Source organism: Astyanax mexicanus, chromosome 6 (genome assembly GCF_023375975.1).
Source record: "Astyanax mexicanus isolate ESR-SI-001 chromosome 6, AstMex3_surface, whole genome shotgun sequence".
Taxonomy (NCBI): Eukaryota; Metazoa; Chordata; class Actinopteri; order Characiformes; family Acestrorhamphidae; genus Astyanax; species Astyanax mexicanus.
Window position 1 is genome coordinate 35,832,101 of NC_064413.1, and position 18,843 is coordinate 35,850,943.

The window sequence follows — 18,843 nt, forward strand, 5'->3', positions numbered from 1 at the left end:
CATGAAGAAATAATTGAAATTAATTACATACTGGTTTCCTTGCTAGAATCAGTCAGAACTCGTCAGAGGTGTGACGCTGGGAGTTTATTCTTTAATACCGTTTGCAGTGTTAATACAAAATCCAGGTATTTTTGGTGAGCAAAACAGCACAAACACAGTAGAAATCATATAGCATGATGCACTGATCACAAAGAGTAAGAAGTATATAACAAAATAGAGAATGTGTGGGGGGAAAAGAAGGACATTTGAGACAGTGGGCAGTGGAATATTGATATACAATCTAAGGATTGGCTGCCATGACATCTCTGATCCAGTAGAGGTACTCGCACACTTTGACATAGACACCAGGATAACCTGGAAGACCACAGCCCTGACCCCATGACACCAGACCATGGACATGCCCATAGCACACTAAGGGACTGCCTGCATCAGCCTGCAAAGAGAAAAAATCCAAGTCGTTAAATCATTAGATCTAAACAAATTATTTCAATTATTATTATTATTATTTCAAAAGTATTTCAATAAGAAGAACAGAAGAGGTGGAAAGGATAAAAGTTAACCTATTGGCACTGTGCTAAGGCCAGGCATAGGCTAGAGGAGAATAAAGTCCCTCAGAAGAGAACTGTGGAGCAGTGGAACTGTGTTCTCAAGAATAGAGTTGGATAATCACCACCCCACCTTATTCCCAACATCCTGACCTCACTATCTCACTCTTTCTGCAGGTAAGGTATCGCTTTGTGGTCAATTTGCATACTGCTATCCCATGACCATTGGCATGTCAGTGTAGTTAGGGACATTATGAATGCAATTATGCTCATAGAAAAGACCAAAACTTACATAACAGGCGTCCTTGCCTCCCTCTGGCAATCCAGCACACAGCATCCTACGTGTCAACATGCCGGGATATGACTTTTCACACTCCTGATCATCCACAATGGGAATGTCCGCACACTGCAGACGGAAAGGCATGAAGGCTGATTTGGAAAAGGACAGGAAAAAAAACAATAGATGTAAACAAATTCTGATAAAATACTAGTCTGAACAATGGTACAGTGTTTGTACGGTGTTTGTATTGATAAAAATGAAGTCATACAGGACTCAGAACGAATTGATCCCCATCCAGAGATGGTACAGGGCATTCCTCCATAAGGACATCCAGTGGGCAGAGAGATAGGTTTGACCGCATCCGTCACCTTCACTGGATGGAACAGCTTGATCAGCATGATGTCATAGTCCAAAGTCTGATAGTCGTAGCTGAAGACAAGGAGTTGGAATGCAGTTTTAGACTTGTGCTACCAGAAATCAGCATTATTTTACAATGAAACTGGGAAGGATGTGATTAAATGTGGTGAAGCGGGAAAAGTACTTGCTTGGGGTGCCAAATAATGTTGTCTGTCTTCAGAAGCTGTTCTGTTCCCTCAAAGACACGATTGTCATGATCACCCAGAATGATCTGCATGTAGTAGGGACTTTAAGAGAGAAAGATCAGGACAGTACATTAATGATACATGTTTTTAAATGACTATAGCTCCTGACAAAATACAATATAACACATTACACCATATAAAAAAGCTCTATATTTCATATAGGAACACTTTGCAGTTCTATAATTACAGACTGTAGTCTTGTGTCTGTTTCTCTGCACACTTTATTGTCATCATTTTATGATAATAAACATTTATCTTATGTGCTCAGGATCCCACAGGAGAGAGCATCACAGAACAGCTATTATTCAGTGAGTAACAGTGACATGGTAGTGATGTGTTGGTGTGTGTGTAAGTGTAGGGTGTGTGTGTGCCTTGTAAAGTGGACTTTTGTACTATATACATGACTGTTTTCTAGACCTGGAGTAAACCTAGTCATAGACTATATTTGTATTTCAATATTAAAACCCAATTTCCCATTTATCCCCAAAACCATTGTGTAAAAATATCTAATTACTGATCTGCCTGATCGTATAATAACCAAGAAAAGTATAATGACCCCCATTTTTACCCCATAATGTCTCATCATTTAAGATAATAATGCTCATATACATAGTAGGAATGTAAGAACTATTGATTGAAGTATTGTGATACTGGGTCAGTTTCCCAGACAGGGATTAAGACTATTTCTAGACTATATTTTCCTATTTTTTTATATTTAATTGCAAATCACCATTTAAAATGCTGTGTGAAAATCTCCAATCACTGCTCTGCATAGTAGTATTATAACCAAGAAAGGTATAATGACCACTATTATCCCATAATGTCTCTATAATTTAAGATGCTACTGCTCATATGCATCATAGGGATGTATGACATATTGATATATTAAAGTATTCTTCTACTGGGTCATTTCTTGTATTTAAACAAAAAAAAAATCACAATATGATATTACCTACAATATTACCTACGATGTTACCTACAGTACCCCTGTAATGTATGCATGCTGTATTTTTTCCCCCAGGTTCTTGCCAATACACAGCCCTAGTATAGACAGTACTAAACACATTCCAGTGTGCTTTTATTAACACCAGAATACAGATGCCATTCGCCAAATGTAAATCTCGCTCAACTTCTGATTTACTGAACTTCTAAAGCACATAATGTAATGTCATTTTTCATTTCCCTTATCCCTTAAATAATTAGAGGCTTTGCTTCTTCTTTCCATATAATAGAATAAACTAAAATGATTCAAATTCATCTGAAGGCCAGGAGTGATGCTAATGAAAAATGGCATACAAATTGCTATTTTAGTGAAAATTTGTAAAGTACTTACTTGTACCAGCACTGTGCAACAGAGAGCACCCACTGCTCATTGATGAGCACTCCTCCACAGAAGTGATAGCCATAGTTGAGTGAAACCATCCAGGGCTGTGAATGAGGGGCGCACTCCTCGCCTCCAACAATCCTTCCATCAAGTCTGGGTACTGCAACTTTAACAGCCACACACACAAATTCATGCATGCATGTGAAAAAGTAAAAAATAATTAATAATAATTATGTTTGGAAGAAAAGGAAGTTGTTTAAATTCAAGATACATATAATAAAAACATAAAACACTGAAATTTAAGATTTATTGACTGTTTTACCCGCAGCTCCCACTAGTGCTAACAAAATCAGCAATTTCATGATGGTCGATTCTTCAGCAGCTGAAAAAATGTCTGCTACTTCAGGCATTATTTATAGCCTAACTCAGCATGTGCACGGTAGTGTTTAATGGTTAACTTCTTGTAAGCAGGTTTGGCATGCCCACTGTTTGTCGAAATATCAGTAATTTCTGACCAAAAGTTCTAATGCATCATAACATCCAGCTTAATATACATTCACAGTCAATCCAGATCTGTAGGAATCTCCAGATCTCCTCTATATCAGATACTTTATGTTATATTTCAGTGATGGCTTGACCTACATGCCACCATTATGCCTCCAACTGTCCTTGAGTTGATGCCAAGTACTGCGTGAAAATCACCACATGCTGTGCTGACCCTGATAACATACACATAGAAAAGCATGTTTTTCTCTTTCAACATCTTCAAGGTTGAGACTCGAGCATCTGTGGATCATGCTGATGTAGAATTAAGTCTAAAATCAGGTGTGATAATGATAAAAAAGGAACAGACATGTACATCTCATCTGCAAAGTGTAGCTGCAGCTGTTCTGAGTTTCGCAGTCATCATAGATTAGATAGATTTGTGCGGGTGCCGAATAGAGGGGAATAGCACAAATGCCAATATGGATTTGGAGAGTACATGTTCATAATTCCTGATGAATTCATGTGCACAACACTGAACATATTTAAAAAATATTTTAGTCCAGCTTTAAAATCTGGCCTTTGTTTGTTTAACATGTGTCAGAAATATTAGAGAAATGCTCAAAAATGAATTGGTGTTTTTTTAAATCGACATTTTAAATGGACATTCATTTAATATTAGCAAGATTTTTTTTTCTCCTTTAAAGTTAAAGACATTTTGAAGATAACAGTTTTTTTGCATAACAGTGATGATATGCATGCACTGTGGACGAACACAAAAAATCTGACTAGATTGGCATTTTGTTGCACACATGCAGATTTTAAAACTTCGCAAGAAGAATGGGACAAAATAACACATCAAACACTTCATCGCTTGGTATGTTCCGTGCCAGAACTTATATTAAGTGTCGTGAGAAGGAATAGCAACAATACAGTACAAAGAAGCTAATTATTTGCTGTCCCAATTTTATTTTGCATATGTTGCAGGCCTGAAATGCAGGAATGGTTGTACCTGTATATTAACAAATGAAATTAACAAAACATTAAAACACTAAATATCCTGTGTTCCAACTGTCAAGTCAAAGTAAATGCTGTGTGTGGAAACATTGTGTTCTATACTGTCCCAACTTTTTCTAATTTTAGGTTGTAGATATTAGATAGTTGGGTGTTTGTACGTGTAATGAGCTAGTGAGAGAGAGAGAGAGAGAGAGAGAGAGAGAGAGAGAGAGAGAGAGAGAGAGAGAGAGAGAAAATCAGATAAACACTCCACTATAAATGCTGTGTACATAAAGCACTGGGTCCAGTCAGGGGGACAGAAGGCAGAATGATGATCTTATTGTTAGCTCTTCTGGGTGCTGCAGGTAAGATACACATAATTTAAACTTTGTAAACACATATTAGCATAAATAAAAAAGTATAATGAGTCAGAAAGGCACAATATTATTACTTAGTAAAATAAAAGTTACTTATTTCATAATATACTAATAAATTGTCTCATGTACTTTTAGTAAAGTTGTAATTTTTGTATTAAAATACATCTATATCTAAATTTTCTTGAGTAAACTACGCTCAGCTCTTGAGCTCAGACATTGAACTTACACTTCAAATTCAGAACATCTTCAGACTTTTCAACTTCACACTATATATATATATATATATATATATATATATATATATATATATATATATATATATATATATATATATATATCTTAGTAGATTTTAATGAAATAATGTAACACCAAATTAACCCATGCATCTTCCCAATTGGTTCCTGGCATTATTTGTTTGCATAATAGGCATGCCATTGACAATAGTACCTACTGTGAAGTACGACTTCATGCTGCCTAAGAACTGCAATGAAGGAAATTACAATGTTGCTACACCTTTCAGACTAGTTTTAAGACTAGGCTTAATCCCTGTCTTGGGCCCTATTCTAAATGGGATTAGTTTCTCAGGGGGAAATCTGTAAAAAATAATTTACACTTCTACTCAGTACTAAAACTCTTGAATCCGGACTGCAATTGAAAAAAACAGGAGGACCAGTGAGTTTTTAGGCTTTCTTCGTCATGTTACATCGAGTTCAGTAGCTCCTCCGTTTCCGATGGCTGTTGTGTTTATTTGGATCTCTGTGGAAATTCGTGCCCAAAGTGTAATTACGGTGAGCGGCAGTGGAAAAATAGCTATTTTATTAAAGGCGAGGAGACGAAACTCAGAGATGTGCGTCCAGACGGGACCTGAGGACCGCGGAGTTCTGCAAAAAACAGTAGGTAATTCAGCCTGGAATTTTCTCAGAGGACGTCTGAGAAAACACATACTTGATTGTTCTGGACGGGAATAAAATCACAGAGGACCCCCCCCATAAAAGCGAAATTTACCCCAGGACCCCCTGAGAAACAAATCCCTTCCTAATAAGGCTTTAGAAAATGCCCCAAAGGGTTAACACCTTCTTTCTTCTACTTTTATGTACATTCTTTGGGCAACACATTTAATGCAACTCTCTCTCTTCCTGTCTTTTAGCTGCAGCACCTCTGGATGATAAGATTGTTGGGGGTTATGAGTGTAAGCCCCACTCTCAGCCTTGGCAGGCCACACTGAATACTGGATATCATTTCTGCGGTGGCTCTTTAATCCGTGACCAGTGGGTTATCTCTGCTGCTCACTGCTGGGTGAGGTTAGTATTACAAAAGTTAGTGTTACTAAAGTGTAATAATATTTAACTAGAATGTAAAGTTTACTTAATTATTAATTGAATAATAATAAAGTACTGTAAATATGTATTAACATTTTTCTGTGTCATTTTTTCAGTAATTAGCAAGGTCTGCAAACTAAGAGCAATGTTTGCAGACTATGCATTATAGTATATAAGTGAGTAAACATATCCAACCACTAAAATATGTGTCTTTTTTATCATTTAGTCCTTATGCTCAGATTGTAATCCTGGGTGAACACCACATCTGGGAGTTCGAGGGCACAGAGCAGTACATGGCAGTGGATGCCATCTACTGGCACCAGAGCTATGACTACCAGACGCTTGACTTCGACATCATGCTGATGAAGCTGGCTCACCCTGTCACTGTAAATCAATTTGTCAAGCCAGTTGCTCTGCCCTCAAGGTGCCCCACTCCTGGAGAAATGTGTGTGGTGTCTGGCTGGGGTAACATCTACTCAGATTCAGGTCAGTACTCACCACATCAGTACACAGCCAGTGCTATTTTCACACACTGATGCCTCCTCTAGGTGTACAAATGTTAAGATGTTAATGTTAAGACTAGGGTAAGGTTTATGTTCAGGTTTAAAGTTTTGTTTTTTGTTCTAAAAAATGTAAATTCCAAGATCATCAGATTAACATAAAAGGTGTAGCTTCGTTAAGGTCTGAAAGAAAACCCAAATTGTTACCATCAGCTCAGATGAATTTGGTTCACATATTCAGCAAAATAAGGACCACCATGCCACAACACTGTCATCACCTGGAAGTTGCTGCCACACCAGTGTCACTCTGTACAATCAAGCAAGGTTTCACTCTTATGGACTGAGAGGCTGCAGCCCAAGAAAATGTTTGCAGCTGAGCACATTCAAGAACAAATCGTCGCTGTCCAATGAAAAACACCAAACACCAAATTTACAGGAGAGAGAAAAAACCTTGTAAACTTTAAATGGAAGTCAGTGTAAAAAGAGTTTATTTCAGGTCATTTTGAAGAGTTTCTAAGGGTCCATTCATCAAGAAATTTTGGCACAGTGTAAGAGACAGTTTGTCTGTTCAAATGATTTAGTAAACTAACTAAGTGGAATAGATAGAGCAGGGACACAAAAAGCTTTATAGACTGGCTTTCCCAAATGTATGACTTAAAATATGTGTTTAAACAATATGTTAACTACACAAATGTAACTGAATTTTACTCAATTTGCCAGGGGTCAAAATATGTATATATATAGAATTCTCCTAGAAGCTTGTTTATGGCTACCAAAAGCATCTAGTGACCTGCTAAGAGACATTTAATCAAATATTAACTGTGTTAATAGGTTTAACCATATATGTACATTTGTAAACCAAATTCTTGTTTTCTGTTTCTGTTAAATATTAATGCTGTTTTATACACTCATTCTGCCTCTGTAAGAAACAGTTAAAACAGAGCACAGGAAGTCAAATATTGCCATGCTATTCATGTCTCATAATGATTGTATGCAAACTTCTAGAACAACAGTTAATATAGAGTTAGTCACTGTTAAAAATATATAGTTATACTGCAAAAACCACATTACATTCTTGTTTATCGTGCATTGTATATTGGTGTTCTATGATTATTGTCACTAAAAATATTTTATATATAGCTTATAACACTGTTAACCATTATTGTTGTTCTCTTCTGAAGTGTTCAACCCATTCAACCTCCAGTGTCTAGACATTCCCATCATCTCTCATGAGGTATGTGAGAGGTCCTACCCTGGACAGATCACAAACAACATGGTGTGTGCTGGATACCTGGAGGGAGGCAAGGATTCCTGTCAGGTATGCTCTGTATTTCTAGATCATTTATTCAGACTCATAGGCCTGTACCTATAATATGCATGCAAACTTGAAGTGGTCTTAAATACTTACTGTTAGTTTTATATTTAGTATAATTCTGTATTAGTTAATTAGGTTAATGTGCAAATACAGTAAAACATTTAAATATTGTTACATCTTCTAAATGCTCTATTTACTTATTCATTGTATTACCAATGTTTTGACTGGCTGCTCTGTATTATGCTTAAGTAAGACAAGGGTATATAATATCAATTATTTTGAAAATATCATGTTTATTCTAAGGCTTAGGAGATGTTGGGAAGGCTTAGGAAAATAGTAATTCACATTATATTTCAGATCCTAAAATAAAATATTTTGTGGCACAGTTTGGGGTTAATGTAGAAACATATACCAGTAATAATCAATGCCTTCTGTTTATGGTAACAATAGGAAATTCTGATCCGCCTTTCTTTTCCCCTCTCTCTTTCTCTTTCTCTCTCAGGGTGACTCTGGTGGTCCTCTGGTGTGTAGTGGTGCACTGCAGGGTATTGTGTCATGGGGTTATGGCTGTGCTCAGCCGAACTACCCTGGTGTCTATACTAAAGTCTGTTCTCTGCTTCCTTGGATCAATGAAATCCTTAGCAGTTACTAGAACACTGGACTTACAACAAACGCCTTTGTATAAGTAATATTTTCCACACATATTTTACACAATACATTCTGGTAACAGAAGAAAATAAAAAAAGGAATGAGAAATACGTTTAAAACTTCAGATCTTATTGGTCAAAAATGGAATATCTTTTATTATCCATACTTTTCTATAGTAATTGGTTTTAGCAATTAATTCATTTTTTAAAAATGTAATAAAATGTTCAAAAGAATAAGAACCATGAAGCAGTTCTTCTCTGGCATTGAATAACCATTATTAGGTTATTAAAGACTATTGAGTGAGATAACACTTCAGTGTGCAGTGTGACAGAGTGTTGATCCTGAGTTTAATGGATTTGCTTCATAGAAGACTTTTGCCATCTTTATTTACCTTTATTTAGAGAATATATAATATCCTATGTTTAAACCACAATAAAAAATATGCCTTAAATATTATTTATATTCTGGTAAATGTGGGATACTTTTTTGGGATGTTGTTTGTTTAATATATGTTGAAATATTTCTCAAGTTCCTCATAGTGCAAATGCTAGCTTCTTTTGTAAGACTGGTCAAGTTACAAGTGTTTGTGCAATAGAGAAACAGGTAAAGTTCTAATTCAAGAAAAAAAAACAAAGCCTTTATGGTGAAGAGAAAATGAAAACAATGCAAAGAGCATACTTTTATGAGCTAAAGATAGATGTTGGATGACACACTGGAGATGAGACATGCACGCAAGGCAAGGTATGCAAGATCATGAATAACATTGCTGGTTATGTAGGTGTCAAGTCCTGTTAAACTGTAAATGCAAAGTGGCCGTTTATTACTATGATAAACACACAGTAAAGGTGAGCACACACTACACAACATCATAGCAAATAGGGGCACGGACCATGGCCCTTGAAAATACTGTAAAGTAAACAACTCCCCAGTACTCCCAATACTTTTCTTCATAGTGCGCATCTTCACATACTGTATAATGATGATCCTGGGAAAGAATGTGATAACACATGGCAGGAGAAATATTTCAAAGAGAGGGAAGATGATTGGCAGAGGTGAATGCATACCAATATGAAGATCATAGGAATAGGGAGTATGATGAAGGAAAATGGAGGAATATGGAAGTTGGTAAAGATAATACTGTGTTTCCCCACAAAATAATGAGATAATTAGGCTGACAAAATGATAATATTTCAATGATAATATCTAATATATTTGTAAGCCTATTTTGTCTGTTTTATAAACAAAATTACAAGTTGATCGTGATGCCTTAACTTTAGCATAGTTACCTGACATCCTGGTGTGCCCTACCATGGTGGCATTTGTTTGAACTGTTGTTTAATTAACACTATGGGAAGGCTGTCCAATCTTATCCACAAAGGCCCAGAGTCTGGCTTCATGTTTTCTTTATGTTTCAATAAGTCAGGAAATGGGAAACTGGAAATTTGGGAGGAACATGTAAAAAGGCTCTTCACATTCACACATCTTTTTTAAAGCTTTGGTTCTTTATGTAATCATAGTCATAGTTATAGTTTCTTTATTTGTCTCCCACAGGAGAAATTTTGCTTGGATTGAGGGCATACTGCACTACAACAAAAAACAGACAAACACACAGACAACCATTTGACCAAAAACAATATCATTACAATACATTAATTATTTAAAGTGCATTACATTTCATACTTTTACACAACCCCACAGCCCCTATACAATCGTAATACAAAAGTAGTTCTTTATTAACACCGCAGCAAAAAAAAAAAAAAAACATTTGTAGCACTTTTATTTTCAGAAAAGCAGGATAACAGTACAATATGCAGGTTGGTGGGTACTACACTGCCAAGCTTTAGAACATAGTTTTTTCACCACCTTACCATATTTTACATATCATATGTTTAAAACACAATAAAAATGTCTTAAACGACATCCTTCTGATAAGTACAGGATACTGGAACTTTACAGGTTCGAGTTTAAAGTTTCTTTCTCCAGCTTTTTATTACTGTTGTCTTTGGATTGCTCATTTTTATGTTTTTCTTTTGTCTTTAATTTGTCTTATTGCTGGACTGCTTTGTGACAGTGTCAGTTGTAAATAGTACTAAACAAAACAACATTTTGTTTGATTTGACATCTAGAAATGTTTCAAACTGAAAAAAGAAAACAGAACAAAAAACCTAAGAATGTGGACAATGTGCTTTTAATGATGTTTTGCCACCTTTGGCATTTAAATTATCCCCTTTGCTATTCTCAGTGAAAATACCTGTACTTCAAGTTGTGTGACACTTTATGTAATGTTCTCTTTAACCTTTAACTTGGAATAACATAAAAAAACAGTAATTAAATTCAAATAGAGCACAACAAAGTTTTGCCATAAACTCTCACTTTATTGTATTGTTTATTGTATAGATTTTTTTTTTCAGTTCACATAACAACAATATCTGCTGCAACAGCTGCCTTTTTGCTTTCATATTGCGTCATCTTGCCTGTAGTCATGTCACTGGCAGAGTCTTTGATCAAGTGTAAAGTGTCCATATGAAGAAGTAATGCAGCTTGTGAAACAGCGTTTACGAATACAGCATACAAGTTCTCTAAAAACACCCTTAAAATTTGCTTAGACATGCCATGCTATCAACATACTAAGACATAGGATCTTACGGCACTTTTTCCTCACAAATATTGCAAAACACAAAATATGACTCTATATGTTTAATATTAATATCTTTAAAAGAAAAAACAAAACAAAACAGATAACATGAACAGTTAATTAGAATAAACTGGTCAAGTATTCATGCAATGCAATGTTGTTGTTCATTCATATAGATATGTATATAGTCACACAATCTTATGTTTTAAGCCAAAAGAAAATAACACTATAAATTCATCTGCTGGAGATTATGCAGTGATTTTAAAAGTTTGCGATAAAACAACCAAACAACATTTGTTACTTTTCACTCGTGATTATTGCATTTAACCTAACAGGAAACCTCACGCTATTCCCATATTAAAAAGAAATCATTCAATTTCCATGTATACAGACAAACACCATCAGATGTTATCAAATACATTGATTTGTTTGTTATCTGCCTTTGTTACTTCCTTGCACTGTATTTACTTCTCCAGTCCTGCTGCCTTCAGCACTTGTATGGCATCATTTTCCATTTCGATGAGGCCTTTGTTCAGTAGGTAATATATTGTCCCAAGAGAAATCCCCCCAGCTGGTAGAGCTCCTACGAGAGGTAAGCTGCTTAAAACATACTCTACCTTCATTGCAATGTCAACCTTGGAAAACCTGGAAAAAAATGAGCGAACAACCTCAACAGTGATTCCACTGGCAAAGCAAGACTTCATTACTGATTTGAGCTCAGCTACTGGTGTGTTCACCCTCTCCGACAGGCTGTGCAGAGACTTATCATCAAGACCAAAGGCCTGAAAGATTCTATTGAAGAAAGCCATCACAATGCCAATGTCGCAGCCCGCTGCCAGACCTGGTATAGTGGTCATTGCAATTGCACTAGACCCAATGGCTGTGAGCCAGATCATCTTCTTTATATACTGCTTCTTCTTCTTGAGGATTTGCATGGAACAGACGGGCAAAGACTGGACAAGGGCAAATCTTTTCTTCTCTGGTAGATCTTCCTCCAGGTGAGTCATTAGTGCCTGAAACTCATATTTCTCCAATTCATGGGAGGAAACTAGAAACACTTTAGGATTTCCCAGCTTCATCAGGTTACACCTGCAGTCCTCTCTGATCTTGTAGAGCACCTGCTGTTCATTGAATGTCTTCTTCTTCCGCTCACTGCGAATATCATTGTCTACTTTCGAGCGAACAAAGTAAAAGTTCTTCTTCTTCTTCTTAATCTCTTGAGCAAGCATCAGGTCGTTTTCCTTGAATCTGTCTGATGAAAGGATTATGAAGAAATCAAATGTATCAAATTTCACGTCTTTCAGGTACTGCTTCGCCTTGAATCTTGGGGTGCCAATTCCAGGCAGATCCCAAATCCTCACATTTGGCATTTTAGGATGGGGAAACATGGTCGGAACCATGGTAGTTTCAGTTACTCCAGTTGGAGATGATTCTTCATCATCGTCGTTCAGACCTCTTAGGGCATTGATGAAGGTGGACTTTCCTGCTCCAGTCATCCCTGTTATGGCCACATTGAGGCAGACGTTTTCTAGTTCTTGTCCATGCACTTTTAGCTTTGCTGACACCTCTTCTGCAGTGGAGACTTTGAGCTTCTTTATAAAGTCATCTGGTTCCATATAGATATGATCATCTGGATCCAGTGTTGTCTCGCAATCCATGGTGATTCTGCACAGAATACGTCAACATGGAGAAAAAAAGATGAAATCGATGTCAGATTTTGTCATTTATCATGACACGTTATTTGACATATTATTTGGATAAGCAGATCAAGCATACAACGCTTATTTATTACTTATCCTATCTTATCTTATTACATTATTTAAAATAAATAAATAAAATGATAAAATAAAATGATTTAAATTATGTTCAACATGAATAATGGTGAATCATGAATAATGCATGAATATAGGGAAAAATCTTACCTGCACAGTACAGTAAGCTGATACGCTGATAAGCTGATAAGCTGATACGTAAGTCAGTGCTATGAGTCACAACAAAGTGAGGCTTATTACATACCTTACTTGTGGTTTTGAAGGATGTCTCAGGTGTTTTCATAGGTTAGAACCCATAGACCCTCCTCCAGCATGCATTACCAAGAGGCACCTGCAAAGTATTCTTTAGAAAGAACACATTACTTTTACACTTTTATTCAAGTTACAGCTAATGACTGTCTCCCAAATCACACAGTATGAAAGCTTCAGTAAGCACTTGAGCTGTCAGAGCATTTGAGAAAGCATCGTGCTTAAAACAATAAAAATCAGTTTAGACGTGGGAAACGGAATTATTGATGTTTACAAAGCACAAGAAGGATATACAGAGTCATCACTGTGTTTTCAAGTGTCGAGAACTGGAGTGAGAAGTACTATATTAAAATAAAACTGGGATATTTGAAAAAGCTGTGTTGTAAATTATTTGCTCTGTTTAAAAAGCATTTGGGATATACATATAAAATATATATTATATTTTTAATGGATCTGATGGAATGTCTTATTTAAATCCACATTTTGCATTATGTTATTTTCAGTTATTTTCCACAGTAAAGGGATCTGAGGGATATCTGAGGAGGAAATATAAAGATAAAAGAAAACATTGCAACAAAAATTCTTCAGAAGATTTGCTATGATGATTAGCTTGACTTGAGCTGTTGAAGTGTATGCAGTCATTTCTTTCATAGCTTTAAAACCTGTCATCAGTAGATATGAAGTGTGCGCATGCTTTTCATTACTAGAGAGAGAGAGAGAGAGGTATCTGGTGGAAGTTGCTTCTTTGCATAATAGATTGTACATAATGACCTCCTTTACTCCCTTGTAATGTAACATTTAGAAAATCTTTAATATAAAATAAAGGATAACTAGTTCCAGATTTTCATATCCCTTTATCTAAAGGCCTAAAGAAGTACACTTACCAAACACACAAACGAACTAATAGAGCAGAGTGAATGTTCTACACAAACACATACTAATTTGTCTTGTTTATATGTGAATTGTGTTAGAAAACTGGAGTGTAGCTTAGAAGGCAGGAAAAATACACTATCTTGCCAAAGATATTGATTTACCCATCCAAATCATTGAACTCAGGTTTCAAACACTTCCAAACCAACTACCTAGGCATGCAGACTTGCTTCTACCAACATTAGTGAAAGAATGTGTCGCTTTCAGGAATTCCGTGAATTCTAGTGTGTTACAGTGATAGTATGCAGCACCTGTGTAACAAGTCCGGTTGTGAAACTAAATATTTCACAGTCAACTGTCAGTGGAAGTGACTGTGGATGAATGCAACCCACCCTGTCAATGTAAAATGACAGTGCGACGTCAGCGGATGGTGAGGAGCATAATGTGCAAATACTTCATTGTTTTACTTAAGTAGAATTTTTTTATTATTCATACTTTACTGGAGTATTTTTTTTCAGATGACTTTTTACTTGTACTCTTTAAATTTGCACCTAATTATCTGTATTAAAAAAAAAGCTTTGTTACTTCTATTTTCATTCCAGCTTGTCAACGTATAAAAACAACCCAATAAAATAAACCTCTCCATCCGAATAGAGTAAATCTGACTGTGGTTGGATGAGGATTATAAACATATACCATTCTGCCATCCTATTGGTTTATAAACAATCTATGCCACCTGCACACATCATGCCCACACTCCAGCAAGAACACAGCAGACATTTGTAGCCTAGTATGAAGAAGGTCTGTGGCTAAAGAGACTCAAGAGAACTCCAGACAGACGTCCAACTAAGCTTCTTCAATATATTTGCATTGTATTTAAATTTATTCATTTTAAAGGGACATATATGCAGCTAAAACAGGGAGCCTAGTGAATCCCAATTTTTTTTTAACATCAACAATTTAATATAACATATTTATTATGGCTTTTAGAAAAATATGTTTTTGAGAGATCTTAATGGCATTGTTCCCTCTTTTTTCACATTACTTTTACTTTTATACTTTATTCAGTTTTTTTAAACAGTACTTTTACACTTTTATTTGAGTAAAAGCTTGAGTTATTTCTCAGAACTTCTACAGTAGTATTAAAAAAAACTAGCACCTTATGAAGTTCTAGCTTTGTAATGAATGTAAATACTCTTAAGACATTTTATGGATGATATTCATCTTGAACAGATATACAGACACACATTTTAAGCATACTGTTTTTCCTGTCTCACTGTTGTAAACAAGTAAGTTGTGCATGTGACTGAGAACAATGCAGTGCAGCTTTAGACTGATCTTTAACTCTGAGCTCTGTCCTGCTCTGACTGGCTGAATTGACTGTTATGCGGATCCGGATGATTTGGAGATCAGGGTAAACAAACCCTACAGAGAGGAAACCGGGCGACGGTCACAGGACTCGGTGTTAGACCGGCCGGTGAAAGGCTCGCGGGCGGCTGTCTGGGTCAGTCCGGTTCTAAAACTGTTTAAGGCTTTAGAACCGAGTCTTTTAGCACCGGATACATTTATACAGATCGCAGCGTGTTTAACTGCTTTTACATAGATAGAGTTATAGCTTATAAATCTTAGACTTCTCTCCTACTTTCACTTTCATTTCATCAGAAGTCACTGACTGACTACCGCGGAGACAACTTGAAGAAATGGACCCCGGGTTAGCAGACTTTATTATTTTATTATGTATTTTATTACTTTATTTTGACAGGCACGACAGCTAATTAAGGGGGGCTTTTTCTAGTACATGTGTTTACTTTTTAATGTGTGTGTGAAATGAAAGATAAACTCAGGTCATTTATTTAGGTCGGTTATTTAGCCAGTTTGTCCAAGGAAACGTAAAGGTATATGATTATATTTTCCTAGGAAACAATATTTGATAAATAATTTGATGAATACATGTTTGATAATTATTGATAAGCAAATATTTTATACATTTATTTATTTATTTATATTTTCTTGTATTTATTATTTGACTACTGTAGTATGGTAAGTATGTATCTGGGGTTACAGCATTTTTTATGTTATTTATATCTTATAGAGTATAGTTCATTTTACAATTTTACAGCATCTTCTATAGTCTTATATTTCTATCTAATATGTAGCTATACTTAAAAATCTTACATATTATTGCAGTTCTGACTTTTTATTACTATTTAAATGTTTCCTGTTATCTGTCTATAAACCAAAACAGATGAACAGATAAAAATATGGGATCTAGAGGATATAATAAAATAGAGAATAATACAAAACGCAGCAATTAAACCAGTTATTAAAAAAAATAATAATAATAATAATACAATTTGTTAAGAAACAAGACAATGCAGATCACTCAATTCAAGGGGAATAAAAACAGGTGAAATTAAAAATAGAAAATAAGAGAATATATATAACTTAAAAACTTAAAAACTTAAAAACTATGTAGAAAAACGTACACCAAACAGTTCACTCAGAACCAGTTGTGTGTTAATGATGGGTGAAGTTCACCTGTGAAATCATGTGATCTGTCATGTGTATGTTAACTGTCCTCACTCTTATCTTCATTTAGATCTGGCATGCCAAGAAAGATCCCAGAAGAACAGATTAACAAAATCAAAGAAGCACTAGGGTCTGTAGTCCCTCGATCACTTATAACTCTCATGACTGTGTTCACTCAGTTTAAGTTGGACATTGCTGTAATAGGAGATTCTGGCTCAGGGAAATCTACACTCATTAATGCATTTCTTGGACTGCACCCCGATGATGAAAAGGCTGCTAAAACAGGAGTTGTGGAGACCACAATGGTGGCGAAAATGTATATATACCCAAATAATCCCCATGTAAGGCTGTGGGATCTTCCAGGGATGGGTACGCTCACTTTTGTCGCAAGAAAATATGCTGAGACAATGAAGTTGGAACTGTATGACATGTTCATTGTTGTGGTGTCTGAGAGATTTAAAGACAACAACTTGACTCTAATCAGTGAAATTCAAAAACAAACCAAGCCATTCTATGTTGTCCGCACAAAAATAGACAACGATGTGACTGCACAGAGAAGAAAACACAACTTCAATGAAACTGCTTCTTTAAATCTGATGAGAGACGAATGCTTGAAATATCTACATGAGAAGAACCTGCATCCTCATGTATTCCTAGTGTCATGTCAGGGTAAAAAGGGCTATGAAATGCAAAACCTACAGAACACCCTTGAGAACGAGGTGCCAGAGCTCAAAAGAGATGCTTTTCCAATCTTCATGGACAATCTGTTCACCTCAGCTCGAGGGAAAGCAGCGTAAGTATTTTCTGTAAACATACAAAATCAAAAGTTATGTCAAGTTTCTACCACTCCTGTACATATATCTGAAGCAGTATGTTTTTCTACGTGTGCATCATTTCACAAAGAACCTGAATTCTGCTTAAAAATCTTTATGTTTCTGTCTCTCTCTCTCTCTCTCTCTCTCTCCTCCCTCTCTCATATCAGGGCCATTAAGTGTCATGCTTTGTCCAATAAGAAAATTACAGAAAAGGATTTTCAGGAACTACAAAAAATACGAACGCAATTTTCATATGGAAATGGGAAAGTCAAAGCAACACTGGAGGCTTTTAACCACTTTCAACTTGATGTGGCTGTTTTGGGTGAGACAAAATCGGGGGTAACCACCCTGGTGAGTGCCCTAACTGGGCAGGGAAGTGGTGCCAGTGGCTCAATAGATGAAACAACCCCAGCATTGAGTCCCGAGTACCCTGATGTCCGATTTTGGGGTGTTTCGGGAGTAGAGGAAGTTATGAACAGTTCATTGGAGATGAGCCTAATTTTGGATCATTTTGATTTCTATATAATCATTGTCTCAGACTGGCAGAGGAGCTGCCACTTAGAGCTTGCAAGAACCATAAAAGACTTAAGTAAGCACTACCACTTTGTCCAGACAAAGATTGATTGCCATTTGCAGGCCCAGGAAGACTTGGGATGTACCGAGACTGAGGTTCTGGATGGTCTTCGAGCTCAGTGTGCTGAAGAGCTTCAGATGGCAGGAGCTGCCGAATCACAGCTGTTTTTCATTAACAGTTTGGACAGAAACGCCTTTGATTTTGTCAGTCTGGAGAGCGTACTGAGAAATGACCTGGATACTGTACAGACAAGTGCTTTTGCATATTATGTTGCTAAATGTGCACGGAATCAAGACCCAAAAACCTGTCAGATATTGTAGGTCCTGCATTTGAGCAATATTAGCAAGAGGGAGCACTTAAGATAAAGACATTTATAGACTTTCTCTCCACTTAGTAGGAAAGATTTTTTCTGCTGCACTCTAAGAAAAGTAAGTACAGATTTGTACTTAAAAGAGTACAAAGCTTGTCGCTGGGGCTGTACCTTATATTGAGGTACAAAAAAGTACCTTTCAGTAAAAGTCCTTTTTTGTACCCATGGTTTTTGTGCCAGTTAAGATTATAAAGATTATAAACATTATCATCAACTAAATATGGCTCAAAAACTTGATGATGCAAAATTGACTGGCTTTCAAATAAAAAATGTGCAATTAAAATATATATTGTTTATTAGTACAGTGATGCAGAACACTGAATGTACCTTTTGTCTAGTCAAATGGTACAAATTTGTACTTATTGCTGTTAAAATTTACTTTGTACTTCAGAGGGAACAAATCTGACCCTGTAAAGACCAATATTGTACCTTGGAGGGTACAATTATGAAGAGTGTACCTTTGAGTACAAAAAAGTACTCATATCGTACCTCTGTTTTTTAGAGTGTGTTCATTGTGTATTATTAAATTGTATCTTATCACGGAAGTATAATTTTATCTCATACTGTATTAACAAAGTAAAATGCATATTTATGCTAGTTTAGGGACATATTTCATCACATTACAGAGGGATACAGGTCA

General features: G+C 36.0%; 4 protein-coding genes across 4 annotated transcripts; 2 read left to right on the plus strand and 2 right to left on the minus strand.

The window, feature by feature from the left end:
- Positions 1 to 65: 65 nt before the first annotated feature.
- On the minus strand, positions 66 to 3,136 carry LOC103043210 (trypsin). The gene is made up of 6 exons (XM_007249570.3): positions 3,074 to 3,136; positions 2,761 to 2,917; positions 1,371 to 1,469; positions 1,094 to 1,254; positions 838 to 974; positions 66 to 433 (listed from the first exon to the last, which is right to left on the minus strand). The coding sequence occupies exons 1-6, from the start codon at positions 3,111 to 3,113 to the stop codon at positions 281 to 283; spliced, it is 747 nt and encodes a 248-aa protein (XP_007249632.1). The 5' UTR covers positions 3,114 to 3,136; the 3' UTR covers positions 66 to 280.
- A 1,401-nt stretch (positions 3,137 to 4,537) lies between these two features.
- LOC103043509 (trypsin-2) lies at positions 4,538 to 8,499 on the plus strand. Its single transcript, XM_022673614.2, has 5 exons — positions 4,538 to 4,595; positions 5,755 to 5,908; positions 6,153 to 6,412; positions 7,608 to 7,744; positions 8,244 to 8,499. Exons 1-5 carry the CDS (start codon positions 4,559 to 4,561, stop codon positions 8,391 to 8,393), a joined length of 738 nt encoding a protein of 245 aa, XP_022529335.1. The 5' UTR covers positions 4,538 to 4,558; the 3' UTR covers positions 8,394 to 8,499.
- Positions 8,500 to 10,678: 2,179 nt separating this feature from the next.
- On the minus strand, positions 10,679 to 13,869 carry LOC103041862 (interferon-inducible GTPase 5-like). Its single transcript, XM_049480428.1, has one exon. The coding sequence runs from the start codon at positions 12,680 to 12,682 to the stop codon at positions 11,489 to 11,491; it is 1,194 nt and encodes a 397-aa protein (XP_049336385.1). The 5' UTR covers positions 12,683 to 13,869; the 3' UTR covers positions 10,679 to 11,488.
- Positions 13,870 to 15,304: 1,435 nt separating this feature from the next.
- Positions 15,305 to 18,242, plus strand: irgq1 (immunity-related GTPase family, q1). Its single transcript, XM_007249568.4, has 3 exons — positions 15,305 to 15,626; positions 16,515 to 17,237; positions 17,427 to 18,242. The coding sequence occupies exons 1-3, from the start codon at positions 15,616 to 15,618 to the stop codon at positions 18,151 to 18,153; spliced, it is 1,461 nt and encodes a 486-aa protein (XP_007249630.3). The 5' UTR covers positions 15,305 to 15,615; the 3' UTR covers positions 18,154 to 18,242.
- The last annotated feature ends 601 nt before the right edge of the window (positions 18,243 to 18,843 follow it).